Here is a 12,722-nt window from a genome sequence, read left to right as displayed (position 1 = left end):
CAAAATTAGCCCTAGATTATAGGTTGCCCTGAACTGCCCTAACAAATGTTAAAATGCAAACTTTGAAAACATCCAACTGATTTAAAGTAACTTAACTGAGTTCCAGGACAAAACCCAACATTGTGCAAAGGAGTCAACAAAATCCAGTACACCAAAAAGTAAAATTCATAGTGACCAGCATCCAATCAAAAATTACAAGGCATGTAAAAAGTCAGGAAAATATAACTCATACCTAAAAGCAAAGCCAGTCAGTAGGAACAGACCCAGAAGTGACCAAGATGATGGAATTACCAGACACGGGTATAGCTAGTATAAATGCCACATATATCCAAGAAGGCAAAGGAAAACATGCACATGAGAGAGAAGCAGAATATATTTTCTTAAAAAAGAGAAAGAGAAACATAGAATTTCTGGAGATTGAAAAATATAGTATCTGAAGTGACACTTAGAAGAAAAGATCAGCAACCTTGACAATATGACATTAGAAACTATCCAAAACGAGGCACAGAGAAAAAAACCAAGACCAAAAACACAGCAACAGATATGTGGAACAATATCAAATAATATTTATTTGCAGAAGATATTATCTTGTATGTAGAAAATCCTAAGGAATCTACAAAAAAGCTGCTAGAACTAAAAAGCGAATTTAGCAAGATGGTAGGCTACAAAGTTGATTTGCAAAATTAATCGCATTTTTATATACTAGCAACAAACAATTAGAGATTGAAATTTACAAAATAATACCTTTTGTAATAACATCAAAAATATGAAAACTTAGGGATCAATTTTTTTTTTTTTGGCCGTGGTGCGTGGCTTGTGTGATCTTAGTTCCCCAACCAGGGATCAAACCTGGGCCCTTGGCAATGAGAGCTCAGAGTCCTAACCACTGGACCGTCAGGGAATTCCCAGGGATAAATTTAATAAAATATATGCAGGACCTGTATGATGAAAACTATAAAACTTAAGAGAAATTAATAAAGGCCTTAAATAAATTGAAATAATGTTTTTTGATCATTATTGTTAAGAGACAGTTTTTCCTAAATTGATCTATAAATTGAATGCAATCTCAATAAAAATTCCAGCAGTCATTCTTACAGAAAATGACAAGGGGATTCTAAAAGTTAAATGGAAATGCAGAAGACCTAGTTTAGTCAACACAATTTTGAAAAACAAGACTAATGTTGGAGGATTTAAACTACCTGATTTCAGAGTTCTGGTATAAAGCTACAGTAATCAGGACAGTGTGGTATAAGCATAGAAATATACATCAGAATCCAGAAAAAAAAAAGAATCCAGAAAAAGATCCACACATACTTTTTGACGAAAGTGCAAGGTAATTCAATGGGGAAAGGATAGTGTTTTCAAAAATAGTGCTGTTAACAATTGGATATCCATATGCAAAACATGAACTTCTACCCTTATTACCTCACCATACACAAAAATTAACTCGAAATGTATTTGGATGTGAATGTAAAACTGTGAAACTTCTAGAGAAAAATATAGGAGAAAATCTGTGTGTTCTGGGGTTAGGGGAAACTTTTTGTAGAGAACACATTAAAAAACATGAAGCTTAAAAGAAAAAATGATAAATTGAATTTCATTCAATTAAACTTTTCTTTTTTAACGATGGTGTTAAGAAAATGACAAGGCAAGCCATATAGACTGGGAAGAATATTTGCAAAATAACTCAGGAGACGACAAACAACTTATAGAAAAAAACAGTTTGGAAACACTTCATCAAAAAAGATGTATGAATTGCAAATAAGCACATGGAAAGATACTCAACATTATTAGTCAGGGAAATGCAAAGTGAAGCTGCAATGAACCGAACTACTTATCACTACACACCCTCTGGAATGGCTACAATTAAAAACACTGATAATACCAAGTGTCAGAGAAACTGTGGTGAAACAGGAGCTGGTACAGTGTACATTGCTGGTAAGAATGCAACGTTTCAGCCACTTTGGAAAACAGTTGGCAGTTTCTTATGAAGTTAGATATACACTTACCAGGTGGTCTGGCAGTCCCTTCTTAGATGTTTATTTACGAGGAATGAAGATGTATGTTCACACAAAGACTTGAACTTGATTGTTCATAGCTGCTTTATTCATAATAGCCAAGAATGGAAGCAACCTATACATCTTTCAACTGGTGAATGGATAAGCTAATTGTGGGCTATCCATCCATTCAATGGAATACTGTTCAGCAATGGAAAGGAATAAACTACTGGTACGTACAGCGATATCGATGGATCTCAAGCATTATGCTAATGAAAGAATCTAGACACAAAAGACTCATACTTTATGATTCCATCTAAATGAAATTTAGAAGATGAGTGGTTTGGGGGGACCAATAGTGGCTACATCGGGGCATAAGGAAACTTTGGGATAATGGCCATTGTAACAATTGTGGTAGAAGTTGTTCATTTGTCATGTATACAGGTGCATACATATGTGAAAACTCACTGAATATAAACTTAAGTGACTGTGTTTTGTGTCTAAATTACTTCTTAATAAAGCTGCTTTAAGAAAAGAAAAAAAAAGAGCCCAAGGTACACTAGGGTACCAATGTCCAGTGGCCTTGGACATTGACATGTTTTACAGATTCCATGACATGTTTTACAGATTCCTTAGCTGATTTTAACACTGTCCTGGACAAAGTGATGACAGTTTTCAGCTCTGAAAAACCAGCTCAGTGAGTCCTTAAGAGAAAAGCATAATGAAGAGATTTGCTTGTTAAAAATCTCCTCTTCGGTGAACATGTTAAAATCTGGAGAGATTTGTAAGAGAGGAAAGTAAGTTTATTTTCAGTCCAAATAACTCTTTAAAGCTTAAAAGAAAATGCCTGAGTTGTTTCCTAAGATATTTTTCAAAGTTAATCTCTGTTAAGCTCAAATCTTTTAAAACATGAAAATCAAATAACCTCCTCCTTACTCTTTCTGGAGAAACAGAAATAACCGTGTTCAGCTTATGACTGATTGCTTTTTGTTGGAGTGCATAAATGTTGAGCCTGTTGCCTAATGTCTTATTTTGCTCTCTTAGTCTTAGGACCTCGTTCTCAACTGTGTCTGCATATTAGGGTCACCTAGGGAATGTTTAATATGTCTGCACTTCCAGATCTATTAAATCAGAATCTGTGGACATGGGACGCAGGCATCAGAATTTTTTAAAGTTCCAAGGTTGAGAACCACTGCATAGGTTTATCTTAACCCTTGATTATTAGCCAAATGGAGATAATTTGTATATGTAAGTATCTTTATTTAACTTGGGTAGAGAAAAGATATTTTCTTTTATTTATCATGTGCCTGGCATGATGCAAAACTTATTACATATGTAAGGCAGTTAGTTTCCCCATTTTACAAACTAGGAAATTGAGGTTCAAAATAATTTATGTTACAGAATATGACAGAAGATGTTTGTGTTACAGGAGTATATGTATATCATATATATATCATAATAATGGTAATAAAAGCAGCTAACATTTATATAGAATGTTTACACACGGCCCTGTATCGTGTGTACATTGCCTCATTTAATATAACGATGCTTTGAGGTATTGGCACTATTATAATACCCATTATACAGCTGAGTAAAAAGCAGCTTAGGAAAGTTAAGTATGTTCTGTAAAGTAATAAGTGGTACAGCTGGGATCTGAACTAGGTGGCATAACTCCTGAGCCTACATTCTTGACATTGTCTTAAGCTTGTACTCTGACAGACCTGGAATTGAGTCTTGGCTGTAACGTTTACTAGCGTTAAATTATTTGTGACAAATTGACTTGTCAGTGCCTGTTTTATTTCCCTTTCTTCTATCAAGCCATCTGTTCTTGTGTTTTTCTAGCTCAATGACATAACTTCTTGGTAGAAGCATAAACAGTGTATGGTAACTTATCAGATAACACTTCTGTCCTCACAAGACTGTGACGGTCCCTTCTCTTATTCATCTTTGTATCTCTAAAAATCAGAATGGATGCTCCATTAATGATTGTCAGAAAATGAATAGTGCCATTAATTCTGTCTGGGGAGTCCAGAAAGCTTCTCAGAGGACGTGGTATATGGGATGTGCTTTGAATGATGAGTATGAGTTTCTCAGGCAGAGGAGAGAGAGAGGAAGGGCTATCCAGTCAGAGGGAATCCTCTGAGTCAAAAGGGCATGGTGAGTAATGTCCTGTGCCGGGGGTGGGGGTGGGGGGGACCTGGGTGGGTTGTAGGTAGGGAGTGGGCAAGCTAAGAGTGTAGGAAGGGAAGTAAGTTGTAAATAATGATGGGAGGCCTTGAATACCAGGCTGAGGTGTTTTGAATTTTTTTCTTTTAAAAAAATCTGATGGTAGAGGGAAATTGTGGAAGATTTTAAATAGGTTAATGTTAAGTTCCCATGTATTTGGATTTTAATTTTTGAAAAAAGATACTTGATAATAGTGTAGTGTGCATTAGAAAGAAAGAAAAATAGGAGTTGGGAAGACCAGGTTGGGTATCTTTCTAAGCAAGGGAATTAGGGCCTCAACTGAGGCAGTGGTGCTGAAAACCTTGTTCACATAAATAAGTAGATGCAAATGGAATTATTTTTCATGCAGCACTGTCAGTTCTTTTAAATCCTTCAGAGTTATTTGCCAAAAATCAAATAATGTTCTATCTTTAAAAATCATGTTTTATATGATGTGTCATCTGATAACCCCATTAAAGTCCACCTTAACTTTTGTTAAAAGCAAAAGAATGGGAGCCACCTAAGTTGCAAAAAGGTTGGGATAGTCAGTGGAGTGATTCTCTTTCTTAACCCCACACTGGTATTTTGAATTGTCCCTTTGGCACTCAGGGTGTTTTATACTTAAGCATAGTACATCACTGTATTTTTGTTAAGTAGGAGAAAGATAAACAGGAAATGAGAACTTTTATGACTGATGCTTGACAGAGGGTATCATCTCAAGCAGATCAGATTTAGATGCAGGATTTATAAAAGTTGAGGATCTAGAAAGAAACTCTGTAAAGTCATCTGTCACTCATGCTACTTAGAAAATCTTCAGGTACTCCCCAGTGATACGTGTCTTCCAGCTTAAAGACTGCTGCGCTGATTAGGGCGGCGAGTGTGATGATGGAGAAAAGTGTTTGGGTTTGAGAGATTCAGAAGGTGTAGAATTAACAGGACTTGTGGATATTTTCCTCTGAATTACTTTTCAGTGGGTTTGCATTTCTATAAGCATCAAGAATGTTATCAACCCCCCCCAAAAAAGCTAAAAAATACATTGACTAGAAATACTAAGTATTCTACATATCTTGTGTTCTCTTTAAACTTATATGTCATTTAATTGTATCTGTTTAGATGTTAGAAATACACACTAAACTCTTTCTAGGTCCCTCTAAAGTGTTTTCTGGCATCCTAGATCACTGTAATGGCAAATATTCAGAGTTTAAGAAAGCTGTTGAATTTTACTTAAAGCAGGCCTGGAACAAATTGCACTGTATCAAAAGTCCCTGTTTTAGTTTCTGTTTCTTAATTATTTATTTAGGATTAAGGTTGCGTAGAAAACAAAGTCAATATATGCTTCTTAAAATGGAGAGATGGAGATTTATTGAGTGAAATTCTGAGTGGTATAATAAACATAGAGGATCTTTCTATAAAAAAGATAAATCTTCAAGTGGATCTGAGCAAGTTATAGGGTATCCCAATTTAACTAAACTGTTGAGGAAAATGTAATACTTAGGAACCAGAGATTGTCCCAGATATCATTTAAAGGCCCCATTTACCAAGTTATTTAAGTAATGAAAATCATAGGAGAGCTTACAGGTATCTTGGTTTTCTTAACACTTTTAGTCTGTTACTGTGGATATGTTAAATTGGTGGCATAATGCAGCATGTGTTTTGAAAGAATATATATAGTAGACGCCCGTCATTCACACACATAACCTGTGGGAATTCGACCACTATTCTCAGTGAATGGGCATAGGCTCTAGAAAGTGTGAGAAAGCAGATGGAAGTCTGCTCTTCCCTCAGTCTCTCTCATTTTTTCACTGGCCTCTCCTAGTGTATCTCACTGCACTAGTCTAATTCTAATGTTTAAAGGTACGTGTTTTTACATAATATGGTGCTTTAACACAAGCTCAACTGAAGAAACAGCCATCTTTCCCTATTCTGGGATTGTATCTCTTCAGAGAGATTGTTGAACAGTAAGTGTGACTAAATACTATTTTTGGCCATTGATACAGTTTTGAACCTAACCTCAAGATGGGATTCCACTGTGCAGGACTGGGTATTAGAAAACAGAATTCGCAGGGAGGGTCCTGTGTTTAGAAAGTCACTGTGTTTGAAGTGCTGCAGAAGTTCGGAAAGGATAGATATTCATTTATTTGGTTCTACCTTTCTAGGAACGTTATTCTTTTTCATATCCTTTTTCTCCCCCCTCTAGTTGTGGCAATTTATGATTATACAAAAGACAAGGAAGATGAGCTGTCCTTTCAGGAAGGAGCCATTATTTATGTCATCAAGAAGAATGACGATGGTTGGTATGAAGGAGTTATGAATGGAGTGACTGGGCTCTTTCCTGGGAATTATGTCGAGTCTATCATGCATTATTCTGAGTAAAGCTCAGCAAGGCTGTGTTTCCCTCACAGGAATAGTCAGGTCTTCCCAGATTATCAAAAGGCCCTGGGGATTCCCCTCCAGTGAAATGAATGAAGGATTCAAATGACAAAAACTACTTATGTTTTGTTTTTTTTGGTTTATCCCTCAGTATTAAAACAAAAAAGCAAGCTGAGTTTGAACAAATGGCTCTTTCTGCCATCACTTATACTATGCTGAGCTGTTTGGACTGAAATAAAGTGACGGTTTCTGAATATATCAGAGGTATAACAGCATAACTATGTGAAACAAATCAGGTTAAAACTGATTCAGAAAAGAAATCTGGGATCTTTCTCAGGAATACCGTACATGCGTGGGAGTTCTCCTCCTGCGGAATCTGTGGCATTGGATGATCTGCAGTGCCTGTGGTTAGCCTCATGGCCCAGGGTGTGCCCCAGCCCCACTTCCTTCCACTTGGATGAGGAGGGGGAACCAATATTTAAATACCATACATAACCATTTTTATAATTGTTTCACATGGCTTATTTCCTCTTCAACACTGTAAATCCTGCATTCTCTCAGCACTTGAGTGCACCAGGTGAGTTAGTGTTGAGCTGACTTGCATCCCTTCATGTTTCTTAGTTCGTAGATTTTAAGAATGATTTGAGTCTCCAAACATTCTGAAGGTGGTTTTGTTCTACTGCGCTGCTGCTGCGTGAGACTGCATTGCCACTGCTGGCAGTGCACCCAGAGGTGTGACGGGTGCAGCCTGGTCCGTGCGCTCAAGTGGGCGTGCAGAGGTAGACACGAGGGTCTCTAAGGTTCTAGAGAGGTTGAACTGCAAAGTGCATCCTAAACCCTTGCCTTAGGTGCTGTTTTGAGGAGTAGGACCTTAGAGGTCAGACCAACTATTTCTTTACTTCTTTCACTATTTAGATAAATAGTTTGTTTTTTTTTTTAATAGCAGTTATTTTCAAGTCTCGACAGTCACTGGGAATAAAAGGCTTGCTGCTGTGCTCTCTGAATGTTATGGCAGGTGTTAGCTACTGCTGAATTTACTCACTTAGAAAAGGTAAATATTCCCCTGATTTTGTGTGTTTGGCTTTTGAAGTAGCTGCTGTTGGTAAGGATTTGAACCTTATCTCTCAGACTGAGAATAGTGGGATAAGTGGTATAAGGCCAAATACTTATTCAAGTTTGTTTTTTTTTTCACCTGCACAATTACAACTTCAGATTCAGTGGAGTTTGGAAGGCAGATGGCTTTAATCCTCTCTTCTGTAATCAGTATAAGAAATATTGAAAAACATCCAGGAGGCCTTGCTGCTCAGCAGCTGAATACTGTGATGATAAACCAGCTCACAGGCCAAAGCCACCATGGGTCCTTTCCAGTCCCAGTGACTTGGCCAGAAGAGAGCTTTGCCAGGTGACTTCCCAGTGCTGGGGGAAAGGTGAGAGGCGGTAGGCTGCATATATTGCAAACATGGGCCTTGAACATAATAGGTAGTGCAGAGAGAGGAACTTGATTGAAAAATGAACAAGGGTGGTAGGTGTGAGGGAGTTCAGATCGTGTAGACAGAGTTAATATTCCACCTGTGACTCTGTTATCAGAGCAGAAAACTTACCACCATTTAACTGAGACCCAGGTACAGTGTTTCCTATGAAGATTTTTGTTTTACGGTTGCAGGTTTTTTTCTCACACACTGCAAGTTAGCTCTTTTTAGATTTCTCCAGCACTTTGAATTTAGTTTTCATTAACTTGCCTTCAGTACACATTACACTTCATGCTTTGTTAGGTCACCTTGACGCCCTTTATTCCCTGTCTTCCTTCAAAGTAATGGCCCTTGAGTGTCCTCTGAGCCTTCAGCTTCATTATGGCTGCAACCAAGACTATACTTGGAGAGGTTAAACTCTTCTTAGTGTTGGTGTGTAACTAGGAAAACTGTTTTGAAATTAGATGTTCAGAGTTATTTAAATAGCTTTTCGCTGAGAAAACTTACTGGACTAATAAGGCAGAGGGTATTTTGAAATCCAATAAATAGTGCCCACAGCTCACACCTACAGAAGCCCAGAAGACAACTGTGCAAAAGGAGTTGGTGGTGGTCGGCTTGCCTGTTGGACCCCTGCTGGATTGGGGAACCGAGAAGACGTCAGTGAAGTCCTTCAGGCTGAAGACCTGCCGCAGAGGGATCCATGGGTCAGCTGATTTTTCCTTTATTTTTTAGTACTAACGCGTGTGATTTTTTTGTTTTAAAAATAACACCTGTTGGATTTTCTGCATATTTTAAATTTTTGTATAGTTTTGAATTCTATATATCGTTTTGGAAGGATACTGTGTAATGATGGGCCAGGCCTAAAGTCATTGGAGACTTTTAATGTATGTAACATTTCATAGATTGCATGCTATTAATAGTATGTGAGGGTAGTATTTGTTTTATCGTAAGTTTCCCCCATTTATCTTTTTATACACTACAAGATGGTTGGTAGTAGTAATTCTAAATGAGTGCAGAAATCTTACATGCTACATAATATTGTGGCAAAGATGATCCAAGTCTAAAATCTGACCAGTAAGCAACCATTTTATCAGGCTAGAGGGAATCTTTTTCCTCTTGAAGTGTTTTTGACTTGTGTCCACTCCCCTTTTCCTTAAAAAAAAAGGGGGGGGGGAGGGTTGAGTTAAGAGTTTGTTCCCTTTTTTAAAGTATTACTATTTGAAAGGCCATAGGGATGTAAATGAAAATATACTTCCTTGTTGACGTTATGGCCTAGGCAATAAATTGAAAACCAAAAGTGTCAGTGTGTCAAAATCTAGACTTGAGAGATTCAGCCTGCTGTGTTTGAAATACATATGAAACCTTTAAGATGTCTTGTTCATTGTTTCCCATCTTTTGGCTACTTGCTTTCTATCTTCTCCAGGGGCACCTCCTGTTGCTACAGTAGGGTTAAGGGCCTGCTACTCTTGCTGCATTCCTAACAGTCACTGGGTGAGACATTTTCATCCCTCCCTTTCTTTTTCCCCTCCTGCCGCTGTTTACTACCCAGCTAGAGAGGCTGTTTTATGTGTCTTCACAGCGGTCTCTGTAATGTAGCCGTGCTCCTGCGCAGTCTCTTGATATTACTGAAGACTTTCCTGTTTGAGAGGCATCAAAATGACAGTAGTTTGCCTTTATCCTCTTATGCTCATTTGCTTTTAGCAGGTGACCTTTCTGCATTAAGAACTGGTACTTTGGTACTTTCTTACCACCTTTTCTCCTCAGTGGAGACAGCATGGCATGTCCTGAAGGCCACCTCTCCCTTTGAAAAGTGTTTGATGGAGGAACTGGCAGGTGGTTGCTACGTCTTGGAAAAGAATGGGGATCTGCATCACTTCCCATCTGTTCCCTTCTGAACTTCTTTGGCCAGGAACTCCTGATCAGTGTTAAGGTGATGATTTCCCTCACATGATTTACTTAGAGTCATAGAATTTTAGAGCTGGATGAGATTTCAGAAATTTTAGTTCAATACCATTTTACTGATGAGGTTTAGATGTTTCCTTTTCAAATAACAGCTAGTTAACAAAGGTAGAATTCCTGACTCAGCGCCTGGTACTCTTTCTTCAACTGTCTTAATTGTGTTGTATGTTTCTTTTAAAGTTCTACTGGATGTCTTAAGGAAGATACTTGAAAAGATACGCTGTGTCTCCATAAATACCATTCAGAGTGTTGTTTAAAGGAGTGTATTGAGTGTAGCCTTCATTAGTGAAAGTAATCTTCATTTTAACCCTTTTATAACTACACTCAGTACAAATGGTCTTTTCCATAAGGTGTATGTAGCTAAAATGTTACAGTGTCTGGGCACTGGAAAGAGCACAGCACAGCCTTATTTGAGAGAGCCTTAGAAAACACTTCTAAAACAGGCATTGCGCTCATTACCTTATGTTTATTTTATGCTGATCTTTGTTCCTATTTCTTGAGAATCTCATAATTCTTCAAAAAAAGGAGGAAATCGACAAATGACAGGGCCTAGCTGTGTATAAATGATCCTTGCTAAATATCGAGGTTTTTTGTAAAAAATCAAACAAAAGACAAAAAGCTTATTTTCACATTAAAATGGAAACGTCTTTTGCAACTTCAGAATTCTATGGAAACGCAGTTTTTATCATATTTGTGTCCATGCATCTTTTTCTTAACGAGATGATGGTTTACAAAAAAGAATGTAAACAATTTGTGATCTGGTCAGTTATACTTTTAGCTCCCGGAGGGAGGGTTGGTGTTATGAGTTGAGTAAAAACCCATGTAGGAAAATTTGAGGGAGCAGTTTGTTGCCAGTAACGTTTCTTGTGTGTGCCATTAAACCACCTCCAGATGAGTTGCGGGAACATTCACTTTTTAATTTTGAAATTGTATTTCGAATTAATTGTTGCTGTGTACTAAGAACTTGGCCTAAATAAAATCCTACAAAGTATATCCAAATGTCTTGTGAATGTATTTCTGCAAGTAACTTTTCTCCTTTCTTTCTTTTTTTTTTTTTTGGCTGTGCTGTGTGGCTTACGGGATCTCAGGTCCCCGACCAGGGACTGAACCCGGGCCACACCAGTGAAAGCCCAGAATCCTAACCACTATCACCAGGGAACTCCTGTAACCTCTTTTCTAAGGTGGTAAGTTTAAGTGTGTCAGAGAGAATCCGTCCCTGTTGCACTAATTACTTTCTGTCCCTATTTTTGCTGTAAGTGAACCTGAGGTTTTGATCACTTTCCACGAAATACATACAGTTCTTTTCTTTTAATATAAAAAAGGAGACCTTCTGTTCTTTTTGCCCCAGTTGTTTGGTAAATGATAACATGATTTGTAAATACATTCGAATCCACGTTTATACATACCTTGACAGACATGGCAGTCCAAGACATGATTGTGATAACAAGGCTTTGAAACAAAAAGCACCTCTTTTTGTACTAGTTCATACCTAGTTGTATTTTGTTTGTTTGTTTAAAGAAAAAAATCTTAAAAGTTATTTTCTTACAGGCTAATCAGTTGAACACATCAAATTATAGTTTGTTTACCTTCACACTTTATGTGCGTGTTGCAGCCTCTCTATTTTGGGTACCTTGACATAAACAGCAAAACCAGGCTCTTACTGGTGCCGATCCACAAACAAACAGTCAAGTACAGTTCTAACGTTTAAATGAAATCTATGTATTTTTATTAAGGATTGGATAAGCTGACATAAGGAAAACACGTAGCTGAAAAATTACACTGACTGTATGACTACTGTCCTAAGCCATTACAATAGTTAGTTTACTGACAGTAACTGGCAAGAGTAACTTGGAAAATAACTTAATCCAGCAGTAGAACAAAAACATGGTCAGTAGTACTGAATATATCTCTTATATATATCTATATATATATAGGTTTGCACAATCAGGGAGCAAGGCACATAATTAAATGAGAGCATACATTTAAGCAGAAGAAAATAATAGCTACAAAGCTGAAAGAAAAACTGTAACTTCATCTTTACTGAGCTGTGCATAATCATCTGAATAACGTCTTCTATCCAGTACTTTTAACGCAGTTCCTTTTGCCTTTTTCATGCTTTAGTAAGGTATATTCCTACATTGTATCTATTTATGGCAAAGCTCCCACAGCTTAGATGTCAGCAACTGGGAGCAATCCCAGTTAAATATAATGTGCAATTTTTCTTTAAAACAGTAAACAATGTTTTTATGACATTTAGCACAAGCTAATATTTTAAATGTACATTTCTATAAAAGGAGTTCACTAGTGGCTGATAATAAAATTAAGCAAAATCATTTGAAACATTCCAGTTAATGCTTATTTTCTAGGAGGAATTATTTACAAGTAGAGAGAAAAATATAGGAGGTGGTAATCATGAAAAATGGCAGTTTTTGGTATTAGGTTACAATAAACTTAACAATGGACAATTTCCAAAATGCAGATTTTTTTTTTTTTTTTTTTTTAAGTGCCACAAGCATGTTCTGCCTAAGAAGAGGTTGAGGCTTCGATGATGAGCTTGGTATTAATAGCCATCCATGATCAACATTCACTTCTGAACTTGGCCATCTTTTAAATATGTAGTATTCACAGTCACCCTGACTCGACTCGCTTCTCTAAATGTCTTTGGTAGAAAGCAGCCAGACCCCGTTTAGGTAGATGAAGCCATCTCTTGTGAGACCATCAC

The 12,722-nt window shown here is 37.3% G+C and overlaps 1 protein-coding gene across 2 annotated transcripts in view; it reads left to right on the top strand.

Annotated features, from left to right (window-relative positions):
- The window catches only part of ABI2 (abl interactor 2), a 100,151-nt gene extending 87,552 nt beyond the window's left edge, over positions 1 to 12,599 (top strand). The window contains exon 9 of one of the 2 annotated variants that reach the window (XM_029225914.1): positions 6,400 to 12,599. In XM_029225914.1, coding sequence (XP_029081747.1) covers positions 6,400 to 6,575 — 176 coding nt within the window. In that variant the 3' untranslated portion in view covers positions 6,576 to 12,599. The remainder of the gene's footprint in view (positions 1 to 6,399) is intronic. The other variant, XM_029225913.1, reaches the window with a different exon arrangement.
- Positions 12,600 to 12,722: the final 123 nt, after the last annotated feature.

Source organism: Monodon monoceros, unplaced genomic scaffold, assembly GCF_005190385.1.
Source record: "Monodon monoceros isolate NGI ecotype Baffin Bay Population unplaced genomic scaffold, NGI_Narwhal_1 Super_Scaffold_16, whole genome shotgun sequence".
NCBI lineage: Eukaryota > Metazoa > Chordata > Mammalia > Artiodactyla > Monodontidae > Monodon > Monodon monoceros.
The sequence above is the reverse complement of the archived record's forward strand: the minus strand, read 5'-3'. Positions and strand labels throughout refer to the sequence as shown.